General features: G+C 47.3%; 2 protein-coding genes across 3 annotated transcripts in view; both read left to right on the top strand.

Moving 5' to 3' along the window:
* The window catches only part of grm8a (glutamate receptor, metabotropic 8a), a 194,987-nt gene extending 181,725 nt beyond the window's left edge, over positions 1-13,262 (top strand). Inside the window, exons 12-14 of one of the 2 annotated variants that reach the window (XM_076030267.1) lie at positions 9,596-9,736; positions 10,675-10,780; positions 12,111-13,262. In XM_076030267.1, coding sequence (XP_075886382.1) covers positions 9,596-9,736; positions 10,675-10,780; positions 12,111-12,160 — 297 coding nt within the window. In that variant the 3' untranslated portion in view covers positions 12,161-13,262. Of the gene's footprint in view, positions 1-9,595; positions 9,737-10,674; positions 10,785-12,110 lie in introns of both variants that reach the window. The other variant, XM_076030268.1, reaches the window with a different exon arrangement.
* Positions 744-27,275, top strand: part of tmem229a (transmembrane protein 229A) — a 210,562-nt gene continuing 184,030 nt past the window's right edge. Inside the window, exon 1 of the mRNA XM_076030273.1 lies at positions 744-759. The gene's annotated coding sequence lies outside the window, so the exon portion shown is untranslated. The remainder of the gene's footprint in view (positions 760-27,275) is intronic.

The raw sequence follows: 27,275 nt of genomic DNA, 5'->3' as shown, positions 1-27,275 counted from the left end.
AGTGAGCGATAGCACGGGTGAGGCGTCAGGGATAAAGAAGAAGAGGAAGAAGAAGAAGAAGAAAGGAAAAAAAAACCTACGCGCAGACAGCAGCGACTTGGAGCGGGGCGGAGTCGGCGGCAAAAGACGGCGGCGAGCTCGCGTTCGGAGGGAAGGGAGAGAAACAGGACGAATCCAGATCAAAAGATGCGTAAAAGAGGAAATCGCATTAGCGAGAGAGGCAGAGAGGAAGAGAGTGGGTGGGAGAGAGTTGCAGCCAGGTTATGACAGGAGGACGAGAGGGTGGGGGGGGGGATTAATATCGTCAGAGTGGTGTGAGACTCCAGCGTTTGAACATCTCCCAACATGACGCTGCGCGAGTCATCTAGTTATTGGATGATTCCGTTATTGTGTTCCTTCCTGACGGATGGGCTGAGAAGGCAATCACACGCGTTGCCGCTGCGTCGGCTGACAGACGATCAGAAATGAGAAGAACTCCGTCCCTTCCGTCCTGCGACGCCCTCTGGAGAAGTGTGAGCGAGGAGAGGCGCTTCGCTGAAATCGGGCCCTTTTGCGATATTATCCAGAGTGCTGATACTGCTCCCGGGTTCACAGCCCCGCCCACGGCCAGGTGTCGGCTCCGCCCTTGGGGTCCAATGGCGCAAACGTGCAGCACATCCTGGGAGCGGGATTAGAAAATCTCTTCCAGTTTGTGACATCCTGCCAAAAAAAAGGTTACATTTTAAAATCGGAATGTCTGAGTGTAAAAGATGCTGGAAGGTTTCTATCAGTACATGTGCTCCATTGAAAAATCTCTGGTGCACATAGCTGCTATGCATGGCTGCTAACTGGCTGACTAATTTGCCAGCTAACTAGCACAGTAACAGTGAGCGGACATCAATAAAATGAACACAGAGAAAGTGAATTGATTCCTACCAACCCCCCCCCTCCCCTCCCTCCCGACCCTCGCCCCGCTCCCCTCTGCTGCTTGTGTGGAAGTCTGGTCTCATTTCCTCCGACAAAATTTGCCAACCCACGCAGCGATCACGCTTGGCAAGGCTGCGTGGGTTGCAGCGAGCGGGGCGTGGATGTTTTTTTTTTTCTTTCTTTTTCAGGGGGAAAATGTTTTTTGCAGTCGCTGGCAGCTTTCTGCCGGGATTCTTTTCTCTCTCTCTCGCTGCCTGTGGGCCGAAAATAGGAGCGAGTGTCGGATGTTGACGCGCCGCAGTGCACTGTTGAAGGACGTGTCGGGTCCCTTGAGGTGTGTGTGTGTGTGTGTGTGTGTGTGGGGGGGGTTATGACGGTTGAGAGTTTGATGCAACTCTTGCGATTCAGCGAGTCCATCGCCGTCGTCGCCGTCGTCGCCGTCACTTCCAGCGCTTCAGTCGGTGGGTAAGCCCATAAATTCACCAACAGTTCCAAATGCTCCGTCACTTCCTGCCACATCTTGTACACAACACATATTGTGCACCAGCACGGCTGGCCCCCACTGCTGCGCACCAGTTGAAAGGAACTATTAGACACCTGCGCTTCACTGCCGAAACGTGCTGCGAGGTCTGCAAAGCCGAACTGCAGCGGTGCATCATAATCGTGACATGGTGCCGATGCTCGTAGAATCGTTTTGATTTCTGCAGAGTGGCAGCATCCACGAGGGTGAGCGGTGAATCCGCGGGGTTGAATTGGTGCCACCGGGTCTTACCCTGTCGCCCCTCAAGCTGCCGCTGTCCGAGTCTGCTGGCAGTCACGGGGGAATGATTTGGATCAGACTTCTGTGAGGTTATTTCACTCAAAGTTTCAAGAAAAAGAAAGAAAAAGGGGAAAATAAATCAGACATGCATCAGGAAGCAACCTGTCCCCGATGCCGCCAGGCTCACTCGGATTTTTCCACTCTGCGCCAGCAAGTGACACTAAATTTTGATGTTCCCAGTGTTCCTCGAGCGCCATCTTGCCATTAAGTATTGAGGGGGCAGAAAGTCGATCCTTTTTTTTCTTTTTTTTTCCCTCGTGCAATATTCCCTATACCAAACTGTTATTAAAAGTGTAAAGTCCTGGCAGCGCTTATGAGTTAAACACCGGCAAATTCCGTTCGTCCTGTGTGGACAAAGTGATAACCGGGCGCCGGTTTCCATCAGGAGTTTGTTAAGAGTCGGCCGCCGTCACGGCCTTGCATATCTGGGGCCCAACCCCACCCCGCCGCTGAACGACCGGCTGTGCGTCCCGCGGGTCCTCGCGTGGTATTTTAATTGGAGGGAGCCGTGCACAGCGAGAGGGTGGGGGGGGGGGGGGGGGGGGGGGGGGGCTTGTGTCCGTTTTAAGTGAAAGTTGAGAGCTCACGTTCTTCGAAAATCATCCTATGCTCAATTTGAAATTTTGCGTGTGTTCGGGAGAGAAGACCGTCCGAACCTCCTGCCGTTCTAAAAGTTAATGGGAGCGATGCTAACCAGCTGCTAGCCAGCTGCTGGACTGCAGATACAGACGCCAGCATGGGGTTCCATTCTCAACTAATGTAATAAAGCTCTTTTGACATGATATGGCAGGTGTCTATCGCTCCATGGAATCCAGACTCGCTCCAGACAGCTTTTCCCCTACATGACAAAACTGCACTACACCTGCCACCTTCTTGCACATGGATGCTCTATGCTTTATTTCCAACACTTTCAGGATTTTTATGTTGTAAAAGCTTAATATGCAGAACACAAATGCATTAATAATAGTGTCCCATGAAAGCGATTGGTTTTTTTCTACCCATAGAATGGATCATATTTATATCTAAGAATATACATAGAGCAAGGGTCTGCTCCCAGTTAGCGACCGTCTTAAGAAACCCCGGTGTGGACAATCCAGGCCACCTGAAAATGTGTTTCGTACGTAGGGTGAACTCAGGAGAGGGAGGGGCAGTGAAAGAGTGCGTCAATCTAAAACATAACCACTTGATGTCACTGTTTCCTCTCAAAATCTCCAACTATTACACACGTAACCTTTAACTTGTTGCATTTCAAATTATTGTATTTTACTGTGTACTTTTTTTTTTTTTTTTGTATTTTATTGTGTGCACCCAGCGGAGTCGCACTCCACGTTGTGTTGTTTTGAAAAGTACAATGCCAATAAAAGCTTTCAATTCAGTGCAGTACGTTTCCCAAGGACAGCAGGCTAGACAGTAAATGTCGGATTTAAGCAGCATTAAGTTACTAAAGGTGTAAAATCCGCACTGACAAGGACATCAACGGACAGAAGCGGCGTCTTTTCAACCTTCTATCCAGCCTGGTGTTTTGTTCTTCAGCCACCTGCGGACGTGTACGCACGTCTGAAAGAGTTCAAATTAATGGAGGTTTGACATTATCCCAGGGACCCTCGGGCGGTCCGTCAAGTCAGCCCACTCGTAAATTGGTTGCGTCAGGACAAGAAGCAATCAATGACACCTCCACTCATTACCCGAGCGGAGATTGAGCCGCAGCAGATGGTGAGACGAGCAAAGGTGGGAACGAGAGGGGCTGCGGAGAAAAGAAATAATAACGGCATGAGTGGGGACGGACGTATCTTGAAGAGTCGAATGGGTGGAATGGAGAGCTCGCGAGGTCTCAATTAGGCGATAGCACACGAGGAGGAGTGCTGCTGTGAGGTGTGATCCTTTTCACTGCGCAAAAGAGCAAACGATCGACAAGAGGGCAAAATAATTCTTCCTTCACCAGTTGGCAATCTGTTCATTTTTTTTGAGTCGTCTCTATGAGCAGTGATTCGTTCATTCACAGCTGAGGCTCATAGATGGAGTTGTGTGCTATCCCAACATGGATCATGCAAACTGTCATTAGCTTTTCGTGTTCAGAGAAGTGCAGCTAGAGTAGCATGTAGCTCGCTAGGACAAATCCGCAAAGGAGCCAATAGTGGTTCGCGAAATGACTCGAGTTTTGAGTCACTGATCACTCGGGTGCCTTTCGATGATAAGCTTGTGTGTGTTGTGTTACGATGTGATGACATCATTAAAGGAGGCTTCCGACTCCTCACTTCCCAATCAGAAACCAATCAGTTTGACCCGTGTTACCCTATCAAAGTATCTGAGGGGGTGGGGCCAAACATTAGGAGGCAGCACGGTCGAGGGCGGAGGAAGACACGACCAAGAGTGTTGCTCACTCCTGCCTTGGAGTCGTTGTCGTTCCTCTCTGACCCTGGTATGACTCCGCAAACGGAACAAAAGTCGCACGCCGCGAGTTGTCTGGCACTGGCGACGAGTGAAAGGATGGGGGGGGTCGCCATTGTGTGAGCCTTTTTTTTTTTTCTTCATCTTCTCTTGCAAAAGCTTCAAGTATAACTGTTTTTTCTTCACTTTCGTCTTATCTTTCTCCTCCGGAGGTTTCTCTGACAGGCCGACGGCTCTGATTGGCTGCTCGGCTGCAGATTAATAGGAACGCCGCCCGTTTCGTAGCACTCGCCGGCCGTCTCCGCGGGGAAACGCCTCAACGTTTCGTCAGCAGAGGACTTTGTCGCGCGCGTCGGTCAGTCGGCCGCAGCGCTGCCTTGCCTCGTCATCGCCCGTCGCCCACTTACCCCAATTATCTGGCGCTCTCTCGCGTTACTCGCCGCCCTCCGTTGCGGCTCCGTGAACCCCATCGCTCGCTCGCCCGCCGCCGGCGACGTCGGCCCGCGCCTGCCGGCCGGAGCTCTTTCATTTCGCCAGCCTTCTCCTCGGCTCTGTGGCACATATGAAAGCAGCTGCAATAAATCAGAGGAGCGGTGTAATGACTTTGAATGTTTCATGTCCTGGTTCATTAAGCGTAAGGCATTTTGTGTGTGTGTGTGTGTGTGTGTGTGTGTGTGTGTGTGTGCGCGCGCGCCTCCGACATTCGTGCATAATCTGATTCATATTTGTATGAGGACACGCTTCTCCGTGCGTGCAAATGCAACTGTTCAGTCTCCTTCAAGAGTGTGACTCAGACTTGTTAAATGTCCCGCAAGCTTTTTCTTTTCTATTTTTTTATTTTTTTTTGGACAGTGGTGATTAAAATTCCAGCGCCTTCTTGTTTTTGACCGAGGCGAGCTACGTAACACGCGGAACGGTAACAATTCATTTACACGGCGTTGTATTGATCTTAATTCAACGCATGCCAAAGTCATTTTGCATGATCTTTGTTAAGTATTTTAATTTCGCTGAAAATTTCAAATTGTACCAATTGGATTTTATTTCTTTTTCTTTTAATAGCTCCTACGGCAGTATCCATCCATGCTAAATAGCATGGCTAGCATATTTCATCCACATGTTGTCCTGGGTTTTTTTTTTTTTTCTCAAGTTTGCTGTTGAAGTTGAAGGAAGTTAATCGGCTGTGGGGTCCAAGACAGTCTGGAGACCGACTTTAAGAATGTTTTCTGCTGCATTTTGGCCAGAAGGACGAATCTTGGTAATGCAGTAACTCAGTCCCAAAAAAAATTGTGATGCGAAAATCCTGCATCTAAAATGCAGCTTTAGCTGTTAGCTCATTCATTTTGCCAATCCCGCCCTGCAGATGAAATGGTAGAGACATGGTTAAGACATACCCTTGAGAGCACAGTGAATAACACTTCCGTGCAAATCAGCGTGCGGGGGTTGCCTGCCTGTCGGCTTCAGGGGGCCGCGCCGCCGCTTCCTGATATGGACCCGACAATTTGGCTGAAGCATCGTTTTTCTGAAACTCAAGGCGAAGCTAAAAGCCAAATATTTGCCCAAAGGTTCACTTTTGCCTGCCTCCTCCTCCTCCTTGTGTTGCTCCCCAGGTGTTAAAAGCACCTCAGCCATCACTCCAAACCCCCCCCCCCCCCCCCCCCCACCCCAGCCCCATCATGGACCAGGGAGTTGGCATCTGTAAATGTTTCAGAACCTTAAGGGAAGACGTCGGGCGCAGCGGTCCGTGGCTAATCGCCTGCTTTTTTTTTTTCTTTGCCCCTCCGAGTGACTTTCAGAATAATGGGCGCGCTTTTTCCTCATGCACATATTTTCTGCCCTTATCAGCTGTAGACAGCAGGTCGGAGGAGGAAGGTTTAGGTGTTTGGTATCCGCGCTTGTCTGTGTGTGTGTGTGTGTGTGTGTGTGCGTGTGTGTGTGTGTGTCTGTCTGTGTGTGTGTGTGTGTGTGTGTGTGTGCGTGTGTGAATAACAACTAAAGACCTGGACTTGGAGACCTAAAGCCCCCTGTAATGTAGAACTCGAATAAGAAAGCTCAATACTTGCATCTCACCTTTCAGTTTCTGTTCCTCACATTTCTATATGTTTGCGCCTCACTGCTTTTCGCTTTTCTTTCCCATTTCGTCTCTTTTATTTTCTTCTGATCTCTATCTCAATGCTCCATCTGTTCCCCTGCTGAAACAGCCACTCCCTCACGAGCGCGAGCACAATTTGGATATCCTGTGCAACTTGTTGGCAGCGAACACGTCAGCGAGAAGCAAAAGTGAATTAGCAGATTGTCCTCGGCATCTGCCTCATGATCTCCCCCCCTTAATCTGCGCTTCTCTGATTGGGGGGCTGTTTCAGGCATCGGCAGCTGTGCTCGTGCTCGTATTTGTGTCGAGTCGAAAGAGGGGAGAGTCGGCCGATGGGAAGCTCCGGGTTTAAACAGCTCTCGGCTACTGTGGTGGAGCTGCGGGCGTAGCTTTATATCCCCCGGCTGACCCCAGCCGGCTAGATCAGTGGCCCTGACCCCGCGGCTGCTGCGATCCGCTCTGTCAAACACACCCACTGAGCCCGGCGTGCTGCGTGTTTGATCGTCACTCCGTCCCAAAGAAATTTTCCCCGCATGAATCTGAGTCACTCCCCTTCTCCCCCGACGGCGACTGTCAGTGGCGTCGATCCCTCTGGGCGAATGTGTTTGCCTGACTTCCTCTGAGTTTAGACTTTTAGAGTGACATTTTTTTTTGTTGGCGTTAATTGTTTTTTCTAACTCACTTGATAGAGAAAATGTTGGTTTCAGGTAACAGATTATTTAGCTAACCTTAAGTGGCAAGAGGCAATGTTTGCTGTTTTTTTTTTTTTTTTATTTTACAACCCTTGCTTAGATGTAACATTGGTTCCCTACCCAGCACAGCAGGACATGCAACACTGAAGGGAAACACAGTATGCTATGCACGCTAGCTTATTTTTTTCCCGTATGTCTGTAGAGGCAGAGGGACTCGGGTTGCCACCCGTCCCGTTTTTCCCAGAATTGTTCTCTTTTTTCACCACCTGTCCCGGGAAAAATAAAATCTCTTCCGGGACACAGTTTGTCCCTTTTTTTTAGGGAAAATGACAAAACCTTATTTGATTTCCGTCTGTGGTCTGTCACGATTGTCCCATATTTGGCAACTAAAAAAACATGTCCCGTAATGAACTGATAGGGACGCACTTCACTTTGTCCCGTATATTTCGGGGACGCCTCTGGGACGCCTCTGCCCCGCCATTCGACAGACTTGAAAGATGTCCCGGATTTGAAACTCTAGGAGGTTGCAACCCTAAGAGGGACCAACCAGCTGCGCAATAGGCAAGCAGTGCCTATTTAGGCCAGGCTAGTTAGGAGTGAGATAGAAAAAGCACAAACTCTTGCTTTTAGAAGCCACAGAAGAACAACAATGTGACTGTTCGCCTCGCTAATGCTAAAGGAATTCGGTACATTCGATTGTTTTCATGGGAACTGGGTGGCGTTTCCCTCATTAAACGAAACAAGTCTTTCTTTTGGTAGGGAACGTGTTTTCACTTTGCTCTCAACGCACTCTGGCAGCGGCTTAAGCAAACAATGATTCATCACAGCTCTGAACAGGTGGCAAACATAGCCCTTCTTGCTAACAGGGAAGCATAGATCTGTAGCTAGCTGGATAGCCTTGTGAAAAAAAAGATCTGATTGTTACATCTGAGGGTTCATCCAACCACCTTTCGAAGTTTCGCCTGACACTCCCCGGGGGCTCTTCACCAGATGGGTACAAAGGAAGAACTTAAAGAATTTTCCCTCCGAGGTGCCAGGTGATTGTTTTCCAGATAAACAGTACATGTAATGCACGACATGAAGGCTCGAGAAGTAATCCAATTATGTGAGTGTCTGAAGACACATGAAAATGTACACTGGCTCTCGAGTCTCTTCAAAGTGTCGAGCGGGGCAACGTAGCCACATGGGTCTCAAGGAGCAGATGGAGAATCCTGAGGTCATTTTCCATTTTTCTATGCTATGCTAATTTCTTTCCTCTCTCTAATTCCTCACAAACGCTCCAGTTTTGTATTTTAATGACACCTTTTTCTTGCGCCGTCGAATAAATTAGAACGAATGGAATTGAGATTAAAGCACCAAATGTTCTTCCCTCCCTCTGGTGTCTTGGGTTTTGACGTCGCTTTTGTGGCTGTTGGCGATGAGGAAGCACTTTCAGGTCCGCCGCGCGATAGTCGTCTCAGTCGACGGATGCAAAGTTACTCGTCTTCTTCAAACACACACAAAAAGAAAGATGGAGTTGCACCGATGTTTCAACATAACACAACCGGTGTTGGAGCCCTGCAGACCAGCTCAGCGCTCCCGCTCTCCCCCCCCCCCCCCTTTTTTTTTTTTTTTTACTCCTTTCTTACTTCAGCCGTCAGCGTCTTTCCCCTCCCTGTCAGTTCCAGCTCTGGCTGACGAGCCCCCGTGTCTCCACATCTTGTCGGCTTTGTCAGGTCGGTCCCGCTCCGACCCGCCCTGTGGAAACCCAGCGAGGGGCAGGAGGACGACCGGCGCTCGGTGCACGCCTGCCTCAACTTTAGCCTTCCGTCATTTCAATGGAGCTTCCTCGCTCTGCAGAATTTCTAAACATAAACATTCGGTTGGTCTGTCTTGTTGCTTTCAATCCCATGGAAGTTTATTTTATTACAACCATTATCAGAAGTTTTATTTTATTATTTAAAAAGTTTTTCACTGGAATTCCATGTGTATTGATTCCATTATCCAAAAAGAAACAAAAACTAACAATTCAAAAACAAAAGAGCAACAATAGGTATTTGTTTATATCCCACCATAATAAACAATTTTTAAGCTCCCCACTCAACCAAGGCAGGATATCTTGCTGATATGGTCGTGAATCTTCGTTTCCAGTCCAAATCCAACCTGCTGCAATCCAAACACTTGTCCTGGAAGTCCTGAAGACAGCTGTGAAGCCCTTTACATGAATAGAAGCTAATTGACACAAAAAAGGACCGAGCGAATGGTTTTAAAAAAAAAAAAATGTTTATGAAGTGAAGTTTAATTGATCCAGGCCAAAAAAAAATAAAATTAAAAAAATGAAATTAAAAATATCTAAAAGGAAAAAAATGAAAGGTTTCTGTTCCCCTGAGCTCTTCTGTAGGACAAACCTCATCTCCAAACTAATTCAGTGCCACCTTCAGTGAGCCCTGAACCTCTCAGTCTGGCCAGCCTCCACCGCGTATAAATAAAGAAATCCTTCGCTCATTGTCCACTGGAACTTCTTTTGTTTAGGCGTCCAATCCACCTGCCGGTGTGTCTGAATGCGACATTTTCCTGCTAATTCCACTCTTGTTGGTCCGTCCTCATCAGACACATTCCGCTGGGGCCGGTCGCACACAAGCGCCTCCGACGAGTCCAAATGTGATAAATGAGTCTCTCTCTCCCTCTCCCTCTCCCTACCTCCCTCTCTGTGTCTCCCAGATGTACATCCAAACCACCACCCTGACCATCTCCCTCAGCTTGTCGGCCTCTGTGTCCCTGGGGATGCTCTACATGCCCAAGGTTTATATCATCCTCTTTCACCCGGAGCAGAACGTACCCAAGCGGAAACGCAGCTTCAAGGTAAGACACGGCACGGCGCATCACGTCTGAGTCATTGCCCCCTTTTCATTTGAATATTTTCTCGGTTGTGCCCCCCCCCCTCTTTTTTTTTTTTTTTTTTGAAAGAGTTTGTGCTTGTTTCTCTGACTGAGTTGCAAAAGTGCTATATATAAAGGTGGACAGAGTTTTCGATTTTAAATAAACAGGCCAACTTGGAAGTGTCGAAAATCTGCATTCTATCGTTTGGCCAGCAGGGACCGTCAAATATGGTTGCAAAAACCCTCTGAATGACTGTCTGTCAATACTAAAAAAAAATGCATATGTTTTGTTCGTCTAAATGGCAGAAAAATGTTGAATAGCTCGGAATGTCTTTTTCTATTTTGGTCTAATTCAAAGTAAGTGTCCCTAAAGTTGTTGTCGTGGCTGTAGGTTAGATAGAAAAGTGTAGTCGGCTTGCCAGCGGGTGGGTGGTCTCTCCAGTCATTGCTCATGTCCAGCACCACCCACACATCCAAACATGGAAATATTCCACAGTCTTGAGTCTTCAGAGTGGGAGCAATGACACGATGACTCCGCCCATTTTTCATAAACAGTTGGGTTTCAACCCAACATTGTAAACAGAAAATGTATTTTTTTGGCCGACTCTTTCAGTAAAAAGCACAGAAGAAGAATAACAAATATGACGTGTAACTGCTCTTCTGATTGGCCAAGAAATTTCCTAATTGGATTCAAATTTTTGTTTTGCCCGAAAGAAGCTGGAAAACCGAACAAAAAAAAAACACACATAAAAAACGAATCTGACGACCGACAGAACCAAGTCACAAACCACCTGTCCGGTCGTACCTTGTTTTGTTTCTTTCTGTGTCATGTGACCTGCTGTCGGTTGTACGTTTCCCCTCCCCCTACCTACCGCCCATTCATTGGTTGTCTCGTCTCGTCGCTAACGAACGTCCATGCAGGCGATCGTGACGGCCGCCACCATGTCGGGGAAGCTGAGCCAGAAGGGGGGCGACCGGCCCAACGGCGAGGTGAAGACCGAACTGTGTGACAGCATGGAGACCAACAGTGAGTAAGAGGACACCAACTTTTATAACTACACATATAAAAAAAAAAAGTTGACGTATGAGTCAACCAAAAGCATTAAAGAGTAAAAAACGTTTCTGTTTTTTTTTTTTTTTAACTCGCGACTTTTTCCTGCACTGACGAAATAGACCACATATAATATACAAGCACGAGAACAACACACAAACCAACCAACCCAAAAAAATCAAAAATGTCAAACTCTGGGATTTTCTTATTTTTGTATTTATTTTTTTGCGAGAGACAATTTCATACAACGCTGCCGTCCTTAGTTTTTTTGTTTTTTTTTTCCGCCGAGACTCAATTTCACCTTGTTCTTTTGTTTTTTTGCGCGTCGAGGACGAGCGCAGCACGTTGACTCTGACGCCGCCCGTCCACTTCAAAGATTCTCCCACGTCAGCAGTATGGATATGAGTGTGTGTGTGTGTGTGTGTGTGTGTGTGTGTGTGTGTGTGTGTGTGTGCGTGTGTGTGAGTGTGTCTGTGCTGGATCGCATCTCCGTCACACTGCACCTGTAATTGGACGCAGGCGCCCACAGTTACTCAAAGGCGTGTGTGTGCGTCTTTACATATGTCTTCATCTGTGATCTCACACACACACACACACACACACACACTCACACATTTTTTTTTTGTTTGCAGTGTGCAGCAGGTTTAATTGGTTGCACACCTGTCGGCACACCCCATCCCCCCACAGGCTCCCAGTTAAAGGGCCAATGCACCCATTTACCCCCCCCCGCACCGAGCGGATTCTCCCGCTCGACTTTCCGCAAACGGACGGAATGAACGTCGCCACCCGGCAACCTTTGTTGCCGTTGCCGAAGAGCGTTTTTCTCGCTTACAACAAGAAAAAAAAGAAAAAGGTCCTGTTTGCCTTAATGGCGCCGTTCAAAAGAAAAACATTGAATGGGAATTAAAAAAAAAAAAAGCGAAACCCTCCAACTCGTGCACTCAACGGTTATTTGTGGTGGCTGTTTTTTTTTTGCAAAAACACAGAGAAATGCAAGCCAAAGTCAGAAGTGGGCAACTCAATGGGTTGGGGTGAGCGAGGACGACAGGAGGGGTGGAAGGGGGGGGGGGACAAACCAAAAAAACACTGAGATTTTTGACCCTGGGACGGAGGAAAAAAGAAAATAACTATTTCAGGTGGTGGTGGCACTGTTGCTGTGGTGAAGTTTCCTCTCAACTGCTGTCTTCTTTTCTCTCCTTCCTTTCCTCCCCTGATATCTCCTCACCCCGTTTTCCACCTTGCACACACCCCTGCCCTGTCTCACCCCTCCCTCACCCCCACCCTCACCCTCACCCTCCCCACACAGCTTCATCAACTAAGATGACGTACGTCAGCTACAACAATCATGCCATTTGAAGGGGACCACAGACGGTGAAGAAGAAAAAGTGGGCGGAGACGGAAGAAAGGAGGGCTTGAACGGGAGAGAAGGGGCGTTTCACGAGGGGCGGGGGCCAACATGAAAGAGGAGTCCGTCTTTCTTGGCCGTCCAGCACCAAGAGCGGGTGGGGTGGGGTGGGGGAAAAAAAAAAAAATGGTCGGACGCGCCTCCCCCCCCCCCCCGCCCGCCGGAGGGAAAATCCAAGCATGAGACATTTTGTATCGTTCTGCATCAAACCACAGAGAAGGCGGGACCACGTTTAAAAAGAATTAAAGAAAATAAAGAAAAAAAGAAAAAAAATACAGCCAATCCGTGTGCCTGCTTTCCTCCCGCTGCTCACAGCTCATTGGTCCTGCCATGAACTAACCTGTCCGAGAAAAAATAAAGAAAAAAATAAATAAAATGAAATATGTGATTTAAAAAACAAAAAAAACAAAACAAAACGACATACCATAGGGCACAGTGATGGTGGTGGTGATGGTGGACTGAGTAAGTATTAAAAGTCTAAAAAAAAAAGGATTAAAAAAAAAAAAAAAGATCTGTAAAAGAAAAAAAAAAATGAACCAAAAAATAACATTCTGACACCTTGTAGACAGCGTATCTGAAAAAAGAAAAAAAAAAAAAGGGCAGAGGCGGGGCTGGGGAAGAGATTTAACAGATGACATTTTAAGATATATTTAAAAAGAGACGTGTAAGAGAAAAATTCTATGAGACTCAAAGCTGTTTGTTGTTACTCTCTACTTGTAAGTATTTTTGTGGTTGTGGCGAAAAAGTTCCTTTTCTTTCTTTTTTTTCCCGTTTTTTCCTCATTCTTGTCTCACCGTTGTCTGACGGCTCGCCCCCCCCCCCCCCCCAACCCAAACCCCTGGCTTCTTGAAGATGAGTGTGCCCCCCCACCCCCACCCCCTTTCCCCTTTCCGCTCCCCCTCCCCCCCCCTCCCCTCCTCCTGCTGTCTTGGCTAAAACTGGGTTGTAGCCTTTTTTGGTTTGTGAACCTGTACAATGCCATGGTTGACGCATGCCCGTTTTTTATACAAAAAAAAAGGGAGATTTATTTATAATAAAGGAATGTTTTGCAAATGTGTAGATTGGCTGGTGGTTTTGTTTTGCTCTCCGCAGAGGGCGCGGACGGACGAGTGTTCCCACGGTGACGCGTCTCCAGTCGCCAAAGACCGCCTCCAGAAATGAGGAGAGTCCGTCCTTGGCCTCTGATGTTTGCACCACATTATCAGTACATGTGTGCAGGTGATGACGCCCTGTGTGGGGTTGCACATTGTCTTTGCCTCCTTCCTGTGCTGTTGTGTGGCATTTTGAAGTTTTTTGATCCTTTTTTTTTTGATGGGGCCTCATAATGGTCCCCCCCCCTCCGAATTATTGGCAGTTCATAGGAGGCAGTAAACCTTTTTTTTTTCCGGGGGAAAAAATCCTGCAACGCTGCTCCGCTGATTTCCAAACAGATGTAGAAAAATAGAAATGTATCAGACCTTTAGCATTAGCACACCTAGCATTTATTTGGTCCCTTCAGAACACTCAACATTTGTTGATACCTCGATCTTGGTACTTTTCTCTCTCGTTTTATTTCTCATTAATAACATTCTCATCGGCATCATCTGTGCTTGTCGCTCTGGCAGCAGCTATCCAACCCATCGCCAAATCCTTTCCATAAAATTACAACATTTTTAGATTTGTTTTGGTGGTCGCCACCAAATGTGGCAGTTAAGGAGGGGGGGGGACAAACTCCCCTTCGGCTGCGCTTTGAAAGCCCGCCGCCTCTTTTTGCACCCTGACTTTTGTAACTTTGAATTATTAACTTCCATCAAACGCTCAGCGGTGTCGCCCGCCTTTCCCCCCGCCACCGCAGTTCTAGCCGTCCCCCAGCGGGGGAGCCGCTGATGGGAGGAATCTGCCAGGGAGAGAAAACGCCTGGAGGGAAAACACCCGTCTGCTAGCGAGACGGTGAGATAGATATGATGCCCTCCCACCCCCTCCCCTCCAGAAAGTAAATAATGGACTGAGGAGCCTCCTGGAATCCTGGGGACATTCACGTCTTTTAAAGAAATGAAATAAAACACACAAGAGAAAGTTGCACTCTCGGCCCTGCGTCAGTGAGGCGGCACTTGACGGATGCGCCGAGACAATCGATCAATACGACTGAGGCCAAACTGAAATGACAAACGGCTCCATTAACCACAGGACGGCGTGCCAGCATGTCGATGTTACTTAAAGAGACGTCTACGGCCGCGTTTTCGTGACTCTTTGCCCTTTTATTTACTTTGCGTTCTTTATTGTCTCGGCCAAAAACTATTCCCGGTAGAATCTTAGCAGCTTCTTCCTTCAGCGGCGTCTCTTTTGCTCGTTAATCTTAAAATGTCCTTGAGGAAAACATTACTCTCTGACCTACCTTTTTTTTTTCTTTTCTTCTTCTTCCACTTCTTTTTTGAAATGTTTTTATTTTTATTTTTTTATAGGAGGCTCTTTGGGGCAGATTTAATACAGGCGTCCAAACTTTTAAACCTCCGAGGAACTTCGTTCTGAAGGCAATTATCGACTTTTAAAGGCTGAAATGTCGGCGGTAAAGAAGTGGTGTTTATGTGGAGGCTTGGATCTAGAACAAGGGGAAAGCGTGTCTGGCTGCTAGCTAACCTTTTAGCAAAGTGTCATAAAGCTGTTTGTCTCAAGTTGTGGCGGGGGGGGGGGGATAGCCTGTGAGAATTTGAGCTGGAAGAAGGAAAGTTCTATTGGTGTGTCTAGTGATGGAAATTTCACCTTTCACCACAGCCACATAATTATTCATGGTCTGGCTTCAGGCAGAATGCTAGTGGAGGGATGTTAAGATGCTAACTTCAGAAATTAGCTGTGCAAATTGCTCGTTTAAATTAACTTAAAATGGTAAAACCTACATTTTTAGCTGCAGCACCAGATTTGCTCTGAACAGCGCCTTTTGATCTCCGTGTTATTATTACCATTATTAATATATTTTTAAGCAATGCTGTTAGTGTAATCCATTAATCGCACCGGAGGCTGATGTTTTCAAATGCCACTCTGCCTGGCATATTGTTCAACTGGAGCACCAGCAGAGCATTATGCAGACAAATGTTACACTTTGATTAAGCGGGGCCCATCTTAAGCACTTTTCACGTCACTCATCAAAAGTCAATGGGGAATTACAATAAATCCCCCGTCTCACTCCTCCCCCTCAGCAGATGTTGTAAACTTCACTTTTCTGTCACTCAATCGATCCTCGTAAATAATTGGCTGGATTAGCTGTCGCGCAGATTCGCCGAAACGGATCAGCGTCTGGGGGGAATGTCAGACGGCCTCCTCCTGACACGTGCTTGTCGTCGCGCGTCACATTTTGCCTGAGCCTCGTCAAAAAGGCGTCCTGAGAGGAACCAGATGGCGGATGTTTTGACCTCCTTGTCACTTGTCGGCTGGCGAGGTAGCCGATTCAAGTGAAAGGGTGGATTCGGTGCAATTAGTCAGCGTTGCGTAAGACTGATCCGAAGCACAGGTGTGGAAGAAGGTAACGAATAAACCCATAATCTAAGATCTAGTACGTAAAATCTGCTCCTGATTTATGAGCACAATAAAAGTATATTTTTTTTCCTACCCATGGAACGGTTCTTATTTATCCCACCGTATTTCTAAGGAAGCTCAGTGTGGACAGTCCAGCACAGCCTGACGGTGTGTTTCGTATTTAAGGTTAAAGCTTGCATCCTCACACCAACCAGGGGAAAGGTGTATGAGTTATCCGGGTTTGTGTGCACAGGCCGCCATAGTTCACTGGCAAGGTCAGGGGAGGGAGGGTGAGTGAAAGAGTGCTGCGATCTAAAACCCGACAACTAGATGGCTGAATTCCACGAATTAAACAAAAACCCAATGTTTGCTTGCTGTTCCAGCTTTCTAACGAGCGTGCCACCAGCATTAAAGAAAGTTCCCTTGTACCAACTCTGCCCTTTGTGATGTCACGAAGGGTAATGACAGGAGCATCCCAGGTTAACTTGTTACTGTATCCCTTCTTTTTTTTTAGCAGGAGGCTTGAAACAAATGGCTGAACATTCACTCTTATGGTGATCTGTCGAGTTTATTTTTGGACAATTAATCATGCACGTCCGCTCCACTGGAGTCTCGCTAGCTGACGTGACATCTCCGGCAAAGTTACGCACGAAATCACAGGGAGAGCACCTGCAACTCCTGCCGAAGGTTATTTAGTTTTTTGTTTTTTTTTTGTTTTTTGCTGCTTCGTCAAACACGCGGCCTCGCCCGGGTTTAAAAACCTCACACGAGTCACAAGCACAGAAGTTTTACTCAGGTTGTCTCGGTTCACGGTGCATCAGGTGCGAGGCGCCAGTTGCTCCCCGAGGGGGGGCTGCACACTCAGCCGTGCTGGTCGTAATAAAGTTGGACCACGGCGACGTGCACGGGCAGCTCGCAAGAAAAAAAACAAAACAGCGCCCGATTGAGACCCACCATCGGTTTGCGATCGTTCGATTTTTCTCAGATTGATCGAGACTGCACTTGGAAAACAGAGCGGAGCAGGGCCGTGACTCTGCAGCAGAGGGGGGGAAATTAATTGGGGCGCTACTGTACGTGCTCGCTCATATTAATGCGCCAATGCTTTTCTTTTTTTTTCCTTTTCAAAAAGGTGTCAAAGTCGCAGCTGAACTTTAGAAAATAGGGTAAATAAGACTTTAAGCTAGCGCACTTTTACACGAAAGGACAAAAATAAGATTGTCGCGCCTGATTTTTTTTCTTTTTTTTTGCAGTGAATCAAAGATGCCCAGTTTGCAGACTTTCATCTTCGTGGGGAAATAAAGGATACACCGTGTGGCCTTTCCGTTTTCTGACATTATCTGTGAGTTATGGACTTTTTAAAGGTGACCTGATTACGCCCCCCCCCCCCCCTCTCCCGAGGGACCTTGTTAGGTAAAAGAGCGGCAATGACCTTTTTTATAAGGCGGAAGTGTTGCCTCACTGCAGAAGCTCCCAAACAGAACAACACTGAGTGGGGAGGGAGAAAAAGGTGTTTTTTGCTTCACCCAATTTGTCGAATTATAATTTCATTTTATTTTGGAAGCTATTTACTGGATTCAAGCGTGAACTTGCGCCGCAGGCAGCTTGCGGGGACCTGATTTCCAATAGAGCTAATCCGTGTTGTCTCGGACGGACTAATTCAATTACTGGAGCTCAGGCTCCTGCCAGTGTGGCCTGTCGCACAGGAAACAGCGGGCGGCTGTGTTGGCGGTGGATGGTTTGGGGGGGGGGGGAGAAAGTGCTCTGTTTGCAAATTCCCACCAATTCCCACCTCAAATAAGGATGTTTAAATGTATGAGTGTTTCTGCTGGTCCCTCTCTCACTGACACACACACACACACACACAGATATGCACAATGTGCTGTGTTGGTGTGTTACGGTTTCATTGATTTGTCATTTCATGAAATGAGTTCTTGTAACGACTCTTGAGTAATGATACCTTGTCTCCATTACCTTGTGTATGGATCCGGCCCCGGTACCGCTCGCTAGCTAACGGCACTGGCCAGCTAAATGCATTGAAGACACTGGACAGCATGTCACTGTTGTGTGACTTCTGTTCTAACTGCACTTGCAAAAACTATATTTCCACCAAGTTGTGAACAAACGACAAACACATCACTCACCTCAATAAATCAATCAATTAAAGCTTTGTTTTCATTTAGCTGTACATACAACTGTAGTGTATGCAAAATGAGATGGTGTATCTCCAGGAAACAAATGAAACAAGACAACAAAATGAAATAAAAAGCCATGTAGGAAGTTTTTTTTTTTTAATTTTAGATTAAAATCACTTGCTCTCACTAGCCTGCTCACCAAGTGAACTAACTTCTGTCGGTCTGGGAGTGGGTGGAGCTTGTGCGCACATTCGGTTTTCCCAACACACTCTGGGACGACTCTCAAAACCGGATTCTCTTCGGCAAGCGACTCGCGTAAACAGTCATCAGTAATCAGTAATCAGTCAAGAGAATCGAGTTTCCCCGTCACTGGATGGCTGATTTCAAACTTGTTCCATTCTCATTCAAAGTTCAGTCGTTTTTGCTCCACCTATGAGAAGACTCACCTGTGTCTCAGGCTGCACGTCCGTCCCTCTGCTCCTCTCTGGCCTTTCTAGCTAAGAAAAAAAAAAAAAAAAAAAAAAGTAGAGGCTCAACAATATCGGCGAGGGGTAAAAAGAGATGACACTGGAAAGTGCAACCTGACATTCAGCTCCAAGGGTGATTCAACTTAAACTGCGTGGCCCTATGAGTTATATGTCAATTGAAGGGGAGGGGAGTGAATCGGCTGAGTCATCACCGAGGATCCAAAAGCCTCTCCGACTCGCTTCCAACCTGAGTCGCAAGGAGACCCTGTGCGAGCGGCTTCCTGTTCCGGCAGCCTTTGTGTCGCTCCTCCATTCAGCCCGTCTGCACAGGCGAAACCTCGGGCGGATATGTGTGATCTGCACTGCGGAGAGAAATTCTTTCTGCCGCCGAGTTTATTTATCTCAAAAGCATCAAGGCCCCAGAGGGGCTGTGCTTCTCATTTTGATGTTTGTTTTTTTTTTTTTTATGCTTTCTTCGCCATGGCATTGTTAACGCGATTACAGGCGGCGGAGAATTTAGAAAAAGAAAAAAAAAAAAAGGCTTTTTCTCTTTTGGAGAGAATAACACCGCTTTGTTGTCGTTTCTCCACGCGGAGCCAGTTTCACCGTTCAGCCCGACCACGCCCGCCGCTGCCGCTGCCTCACGTGGACACACACGCAATCACACGAGCGATTGAAAAGTGGCGAGAGATTAAATGTGCGAAAGCTTATGGATTCTTCAGCTGCGGCAAAGCCTTTTTCCTGCTGCTGTTCTAATCTGACACGCCAGATGGGAAGTTTCCGCGAATTGCCGTGTTCAGTTTGTCGAAGGAAGACTGAGTTTTCAAAAGAGGAGGGCCCCGTTTGGAAAAAACAAACAAACAAACAAACAACCAAAATACAAAGAAAGGTGATTGGACGTTCCCTGACTGTCCCAGAAGCAGCTCAACAGTGTCGATAAACCTGGCTCGAGGATGTTTCATTTGGCTTGCTTGGCGACATTTAGCCGCGAGCAGACAGCAACACGCTAAGTACTTCTTCTTTGTAAAATTGAACGCCTTCTTGGCCAATGACTCGCTCAGTCCGGTTTGTTGACGACGACCAGCACTCACCCAACAAGCCTGTTACCGTCAATGCGCGTCGGCTCTTTACGGGATCCGGAACCTCGTGCCGGCATTTTAAAGCTGAATCGCTGCAGGAAGTTAATTTGGACGGCTGCCGTTCCCTAAAACTTTTCAGTAAAGTGACTTTTGTGACTATTGTTTCAGCGAAAACACACCTGGAAGCAGGAACAGGAGCGCCAAATGCGAATCAGAGGGACACGTTTGGTCGAATTGTTTGTCGTCACATTTGCCGTCCACCTACAAACACGCAAACTGTCGACGACTCATGTTGGGCGAAATAAATAAATTCTCTGCGCACATATGCCCCCCCCCCCCCCCCCCCCCTCCAGCTGTGGAGATGGGACACCGGGGAGAGGCGGCGGCGGCAACAAAAATACCGTCTCACCTGTCAATCACGCCTCCCACATGGCGGTGCTGGGGGGGACAGGAAACGTGAAACGCTTCCATCCTCTTAATGAGGAAGACTTCCATTTGGGAGTTGAGAGTGCTTAAGGAGCGGAAGAGCGATTTTTCGAGGATGGGGGGTTCGGGGGGTGGGGGGAGTGGTGCTGAGGGGGTTTGGGGGAGGTGGGGGGGGGGGCAAAACCAAACCAGCAGACGACGGGCTGCTCGGCCGTGTTCGAGGCTCCCAGCCGAGACTTTATCGTAATTAGCTCCGTCAGACGGGCTGTGCCGGGGGAGGCCATTATACCTTTAAATAGACTCGCCAGCGTTACGGATCCCGCTTCCTCCACAGATGTTTTTCCCTTTCCTGTCCGAGACACAGCTGGCTGCCTGGCCGGTGGGGGCCACTTTTCCCCACCAACCAGCCTCTAAAACTTCTGATCGCTGATGCAGAATTGGAATAGGTGCGCGGGGAGCCAGTTTCACGAAGCTACCTGGTTGCCTGCTTTTTTTTTTTTGTAGTTGTTGTTGTTGTTGTTGTTGTTTGTTTGTTTCAGCCAGACCGAAACGGCTCACTTTGCTCTTCCTCACTTAATTATCCACTCAATAGATAATAGATCTTTTAGGTTTAGAAAAGAATACACTTTTCTTGTCATTCATGTAAGATGCACAATAACATTAAAAAATGCCAGTAAGGTGATGTATATTGCAAATCTCGAGCCTCTCCTGGCTGGCTCGCCAAATGTTGTACCAAAAGAAAGACCCGAGGCCAGTGCAATACTTTCCGGGCCCTCCTGGACAACTGATGTTCCATAGCTTTCCATAGTTGCTGATCAATCAGTTCAAGAGTTGGAATAAAGCAAAGTAGACGAGGATCAGAGGCATTTCTTGCAGGTTTACTGACTTTGTACAGCAACCTGGGTTCATCCAGAATGACACAAAACAAGACAACTACATCCTAGGACACACCGACGATGCACACACTGATGAACCCAATGATGAACCCATGATGATGCTGGAGTACATGCAGTTTTAAAGAGTCCAGCATGTCAAATATAGTGTCTCCTGTCCTATGGACATCCCAAGAAGGTGTTGTTCTTGGACCAAGGCTACAGCTGCTCTCTTATAAGGAGTGGCTATCCCAACAGATCTCTAGCTGGTCTTGCAACCTCTGACCTGCTATGGCGTATTCTTGTCTTGTGGTCACAGCTGCAGATGTCCATCAAGGGACAAACCATGTATATTCCATTTTAAACCACCACAAAGGACATCACCATTACACCAAAAGAAACATTAAAAATACATAAATAAATACATAAGCAACACAAATGCAACAATCATAAATAACATGCCATCCACGTTGTCATTATTGCACAAACCCGCTATTGTGTGTCTGATTCCTAAGACTTGGGGGCAACTTGTTTCTACTGAAGGCTGTGGCAAAACATGGTGTGTTTATAGAAAGTGGATGGATGGATGGATGAATGGCTGAGTGGGAAGTTGGGTGTCAGCCAAAATCTTGGTTTTCATTCATATTTGGACCGATCAATAATTTTGCAGTCCAAGCACACGCACACAGACAATTTTTTTTTTGGTTTTCAGCTCTTCAGTTTCAGCTCTAGTAAAGTTTTGGTTTTTCGACTTTTTGGGGGGATTAGCTAAAACGTGGCACTGGCATGACCAAATGCGCCATTCTTTAGGACCGCTTTTCTACCTTGGTGGTTTTTTTAATCTTCTTTTCAAAGATTATTTTTTTACATCTTTCACACCAGAAATGGGAACGGCTTTGCTTCCTTTGCTCGCACCACGTTAGCAGAAAGTGGCAGAAAGCAGCACTTTGTGATGTCACGAGGGGAACCGATATCTTACCGATTGCGTCTCACAAGGTTAAAACCCAAATGTTTTAACTGGAGGCTGTTAAAAATGAGATCTTGCTCTGTATGCTGGACACCCCGGGAGAACTTTGGACGATTGCTGTTGCAGGAAAATTGGTTGTTTTACACTGAAGTGCCACTGCTGTTGTCCCCACATGTCTGTGTGTCGGGTTTTGTGTCATGTAGGTCGAGACTGAGCTGCATTAGCAGTGACGTCTCAGAGCGCTTGCTTCTATTTCCTGTTGTGTCTCTGAAACCCCCCCCACCGAAAACACCATCTGGTTGGAGCGCACAGGGCAGCGCTGCCTCTTCATGCGAACACGCTCATGAATAAGTCATGCAGGCACCGTTATCTGCATGCGTGCAGGGAAAATAAATAAATATAGCGCCACCTATTGAGATTTGCCACTGGGTCGGGCAGGTTCCAGGTTAAACGTGTGCATTCCAGACTCAGGGGAACTTATTTTTCCAGCCCACAATTGCGCCTCTTTTCTAAAAATGTTTCAAACGGCTTATCGTCGTGAGATGAATCGTCTCTTTTTTTGCGATTGTGAGAGGAGCTTCAAAAAAAGGGGTGAGGGGTTTTATCCGACGCTATCGCAACAGAACATCTGTGGCCGAGGGGTAGATTATCCACAAGACGCAGGCGCTGAGGTCACGTGTTTACAAGATTACAGGGGCAGCGGCGGCGGCTGACACCTGTAGATTAGCGCCTGGACGGTGTTAGCATCCGGCTAATCGGTGCCGACGACTTCACGAGATCGCTCAGAAGACGGTTGCGCAGGACCAGTCTAATTTCAGGGTCGGTGCATCACGAGGGGTCGGGCGATTTTGGAGGATTTCTGGCACTACGGATGTGCTAAAGCTAAAATAAAACTTTTTTTTTTTAAATCCTCCTTGATATATGACCAGCTGGAGGCAGAAAGAACCAACTCCTTGCTTTGGTAGCTTGCGAGGTTTAGCCTCTGATTAGAACCCGCTACATGTGGTTAACATCTGCCGCGGCATGTGGCTGTATAAATATTGGCTGACGAGCTGGGGCGCCTAGCTGCTGCTGCTGCTGCTGCTGCTGCTGCAAAAGGAGCAGGTGCTTCCGAAAAGGATCCGTGTCGACCGTTAGCGCGCAATTCCACTTCACAGGCGCGCGTTTGTGCAAATCTGATTTAGCCCGCCCGCCGACTTTGGAGGCACTTCCCCTTGCGCTGACAATACAAAAAAGCGTGACTCCCAGAAATACAGTCTCGGGGATTTGCCGTCGACAAATTGGGCCTCCGTCATGAATATTCAATCAGCCCATTTCGCAGGCAGACAAATTATTTATCTCGCACGGCGCCAAGCGGTGTTCAGCGCGGGATCTCATTTGGATTAATGCTAAAAAAAAAATAAATAAAAAAAGAAACCTCAAGTACCTTTCTCAATCTGAAAAAGTGTAACAGAAACTCTAAGCTGCGACTCTCTCGCCTGTGAGCTGGAGGCTAAAGCATCAGAGGGAGGAGGCGCGCTGATCTCTTTGCAGCGTGCGTGCATCTTTCAGTACTGGGAACGTTCCCTCTTCTTTTCTTTCTCTTTGCTGAAAAACACTTTTCCTTTGTCGAAGGAAACTGGAAATAGTGGGCGAAGTGAGACGTGGAAGATCTGTGAAAGTGCTGCGTCACATAATGCCGAAATACTCATCCCCACCTAATAAATAATTCCCGTGTCTATTTCAAACTGGGCAGCATCTGCCACGATGACTCGTCTCTTTTAATGAGCGGCAGAAAAAAACAAACTGCAACTCAGAGATGGAATTTGGAGTTTTGCGTCTTCCTTAACCTGAGTTTCAGTAGTTCAGTATTAAGGTGACGCCCAAGAGACAAGAAACGCTTGAATTTTTTATATTACACAACATTCACTCTGTATTTTCAAAGAATAATTAGTGTGTCTCCAGCCTGTTGGCGAACTTCCCAGAAATGAGGAAATTACCTCTTTTGCGTGGGCTAACTTCGGGTATATTGGGTTTTAAACGCAGTAAAAGGCCCATATTGTGTAAAAATCACCTTTTTGACAGCTAAAGGTGTCTTTATCCTGTCACTGAACTGACTACCCCTGAAAAAAAAGTCTCACTACTGTGCAGGATATGAATAGAGCTCATTACCCGCTGTTATGCCTATAATGTGTCCAACAGTGCAGCGATAATAACAGTGTTGGCTGATGGAGACTGCCGCAGCTGAAAACAAACATAGTCTTTATATTTATAATGTGATGGTCGGAGGTGGAAATGCGGGAGGAGGAAGTGGACCATCCTTTGCTTTTCTGCCATCACCATTTAAAAAAAACCTACGTCTGAAAACGCAGCGTTCTGGAAATCAACTCTTTGTTACGACACAAATCGGGCCAACTGCTCACGGGGCAGGTTTGGTCCCCCTCACCCACCTCCTCCTCAAAGTTGTGGAAGGTCAGACAAAGCATTGTTTTTAGGCAGGAATGGAAAAACGGATTCACGTATTTGGTCTGAGGTCCCAAACACAGCGCTAACAAAGGTTGCAAACAGAGGGCTAACTAAGGTTGCAAACAGAGGGCTAACTAAGGTTGCAAACAGAGGGCTAACTAAGGTTGCAAACACAGCGCTAACTAAGGTTGCAAACAGAGGGCTAACTAAGGTCCCTAACAGGAGTCTAACTAAAGTTGCAAACCCGAGGGCTAATTGAGGTTGCAAACAGGGAGCTAAATAATGTTGCAAACACAGTGCTAACTAAGGTCACAAACAGAGGCCTGTAAGATCACTGCAGAGAAAGTGCGATTCACAGCGGCGCCTCGCAGAAACCAGCTCCTCTCGCCTGAGCAGAATCAAAGAGTCGAGTTGGCAAACAAAAGTGAGGCGAGAGGAGAGAGCGGCTGGTTTTTAAAAGGGTGCGTGCGCGTTGAAGCGAGAGAAGCGTGGAAGAGTATTAAACCAACTTTTTCTCGCTGAAAGGAGGTGTTTTATTAAGGTGGGGGGGATTAAAAAGTAAGTCGGCGCAGACAGGAGGAGCCGTTCGCCGAGAGGAAACGCTTGAACGCAACACGAAATTGTGTCGCGCGAATCTCGCTCAAGAAGTCTTCCGTTAATAAGCAGAAGAGTAAAAAAAGGTGTGCCGGCTCTGTGCCCGTGGCGTCTGTCTGGCGACTCATCTGAACTGAATTATTTCCGCGCACACCTCACTGACACTTGCGGTGTCTCCGCATATTAAAGATCTCAGGTTCTTTCATTCAGACGCTAAGAGGGAATTTTTCTCCTTAACGCGTTTGCCGCCGCCGCTGCCCTCATTAAGACGATCAGGAACGGCCCCTCTGATGAAAGCGAGGGGAACGCCCCCGTGTGTGTGTGTGTGTGTGTGTGTGCGTGTGTGTGTGTGTGGTGGGTGTTGATCCGTCACATATGATTTCCACAAGCGTGTGTTTTAGCGGCGTTCTCCGAAAAGTGCCGCCGGCAAAAGCAGTTAAGGATCATTTTTCGTCGAGAGATTCTTCTTGAAGCCTTTAATTAGTCAAAAGGTCGATAAAGTGAAGCACATTCGCCGGCCTCTTCAGTGCGTGTATAATGTGTAGCATCAAGGCCAGTTTGTGTGTATTAATAATTAAAATGAAATTTCTGCGTCCGGTTTCCATGGAGACCTGGCAGCGACCCGCTCCCTCATGCTGAGGGCCACCGAAATTTAAAGGGGACCCCCGAGGTTTTTCTAAAAATTATTATTATTTTTATTATTATTATTATTATTATTATTATTATTATTATTATTATTATTCTTGTTAAGAGCAGCACAGCGAAGCCCAGCATCTCTTTGCTCTGCTGAGTTTCCTTCGCACTTTCCAACCCCTCGACTTCTGCGGAAGCTTGGGCTACAGTAACGTTTCGGATCGTCAACTAAGTTGGATTTTGTCAATAAAGTTCTGTGATCTTTTTTAGCAGTATTGCAGGCCAGAGCAGCGCTGCCTTGTGTTTTGAAGCGTTTGGATGTTTGATTTTGCTTCCGGGCGACACGGTGGCACAGTGGTTCGTGCTGTCGCCTCGCTCGCAGCAAGAAGGTTGTGGGTTTGATTCCCGGCCTGGACCTTACTGTGTGGACTTTGCATGTTCTCCCCGTGTCAGCGTGGGTTCTGTCCGAGTTCTACGGCTGCCTCCTACGGTCCAAAAACATGCATGTGAGGTGAATTGGAAACCATTGGTGTGCATGTGAGTGTGAATGGTTGTTTGTCTCTATGTGGCCCTGCAGTCAGCTGGCGACTTGTCCAGGGTGTCACCCTGCCTTCGCCCTGTGACAGCTGGGAGAGGCTCCAGCAGACCCCCGCAACCCTGAGTGCAGGAAGAAGCTGGTATTGAAAATGGATGGATGGATGGATTTCATTTCCTCATCCCTGAGTTAAACAGCGTGGGCGGGGCTAAACAGGCTCCGCCTTGGCTGCCTGCGGCGCTCTGGTCAAAAGACGAGAAGCGGGATCCCTGAAAGGTTCCCAGAGCCGTTAAAAGCCTCCTGCTCCATTATCGTAATGGGGTTTGATTCTTGGGTGAGGAAAAAAATTGGGCGGCCCTGAAGAATGGATCTCATGTGGGAGCCTCTTTGCTCTGCTCCGACGACACGTCGTGGCATTTGGTGTAATGGCTGAAATGCCCCCCCCTCTCCTTCACTTTCCTTTCAGGGGGCACCAATCAAAAGGGGCCAGAAGGCCTCTTTTCTCCACCTCGGTGATTGGTCGTGTCACTGGAGGCCCTTCAGGCGTGTCATCGACTTCCTACGTGTGTGTGTGTGTGTGTGTGTGTGTGTGTGTGTGTGTGTGTGTGTGTGTGCGTGCGTCAGTGCGTGCAGCAGAAATCAGTTCCATTTCCACCTTCCGCATGTTTTCATTTGCATTGCATTACGCCGTGGAAGGCGCGTGAGAGTGCAGAGAACCATTAACGGTCGGCGAGGACCCATTTTTTTTTTTTCCTCGCTCTCTTTTTCCCCCCAAACATTCGGTAAATAAAGAGAGACGGTGCAGTGACATCAGCTGCGGCGGCGGTAATGGACGAGTTTGAGCAGAAAACGTGGCTGCTGGGAAAATGTCACAATTTGTCCCCCTCCCATTTTTTTCTTCTTCGGAACGGCCCGACTCTTTCCAGGGATACAAACGACTAATTAGTTTAGGCTGATTATACACAAATGAAAAAAAAAAAAAGATTTTTTTCTGTATTTATATTTCTTCCCCCGAATTCCAGCACATTAAACCATTTCAATTTGAAATGAACAAAGTGACTGCAAAAAATAAGTTAATGCAACCCAAATGGTTATTGGGTGAATGCATTAATTTCCCTGTAATTGCTATTTTCCCTAATAGTATTTTTTCCATTTGTGCGTCTCAATACTGCCTCTGCTTTTTATTTTCCCTAATTTCCTTGGGTACTATATATTTTCATCAGCAGCACGTCGCTGCAACGCTCTCGGGTCTCGCAGGTTAAACTGAGGTTAAAGGTCCCGCATTATTCAAAGTCCACTTTGCCAGTGCTTTGTAAGCATATTGTAATATTTCCACCCAGAAATGAGAAAAGTCTGTCTTTTACTTCCTTTGCCTCCTCCACTGTTTTTTCACTTTATCTTGAAGCCCTGATGTCCCCGAGGACACT

Source organism: Nelusetta ayraudi, unplaced genomic scaffold (assembly GCF_046127955.1).
Source record: "Nelusetta ayraudi isolate G7.1 ecotype Tasmania unplaced genomic scaffold, CSIRO-AGI_Nayr_v1 ptg000027l, whole genome shotgun sequence".
In the NCBI taxonomy this organism is placed as follows: Eukaryota; Metazoa; Chordata; class Actinopteri; order Tetraodontiformes; family Monacanthidae; genus Nelusetta; species Nelusetta ayraudi.
This window is presented reverse-complemented; position numbering and strand designations above follow the sequence as displayed.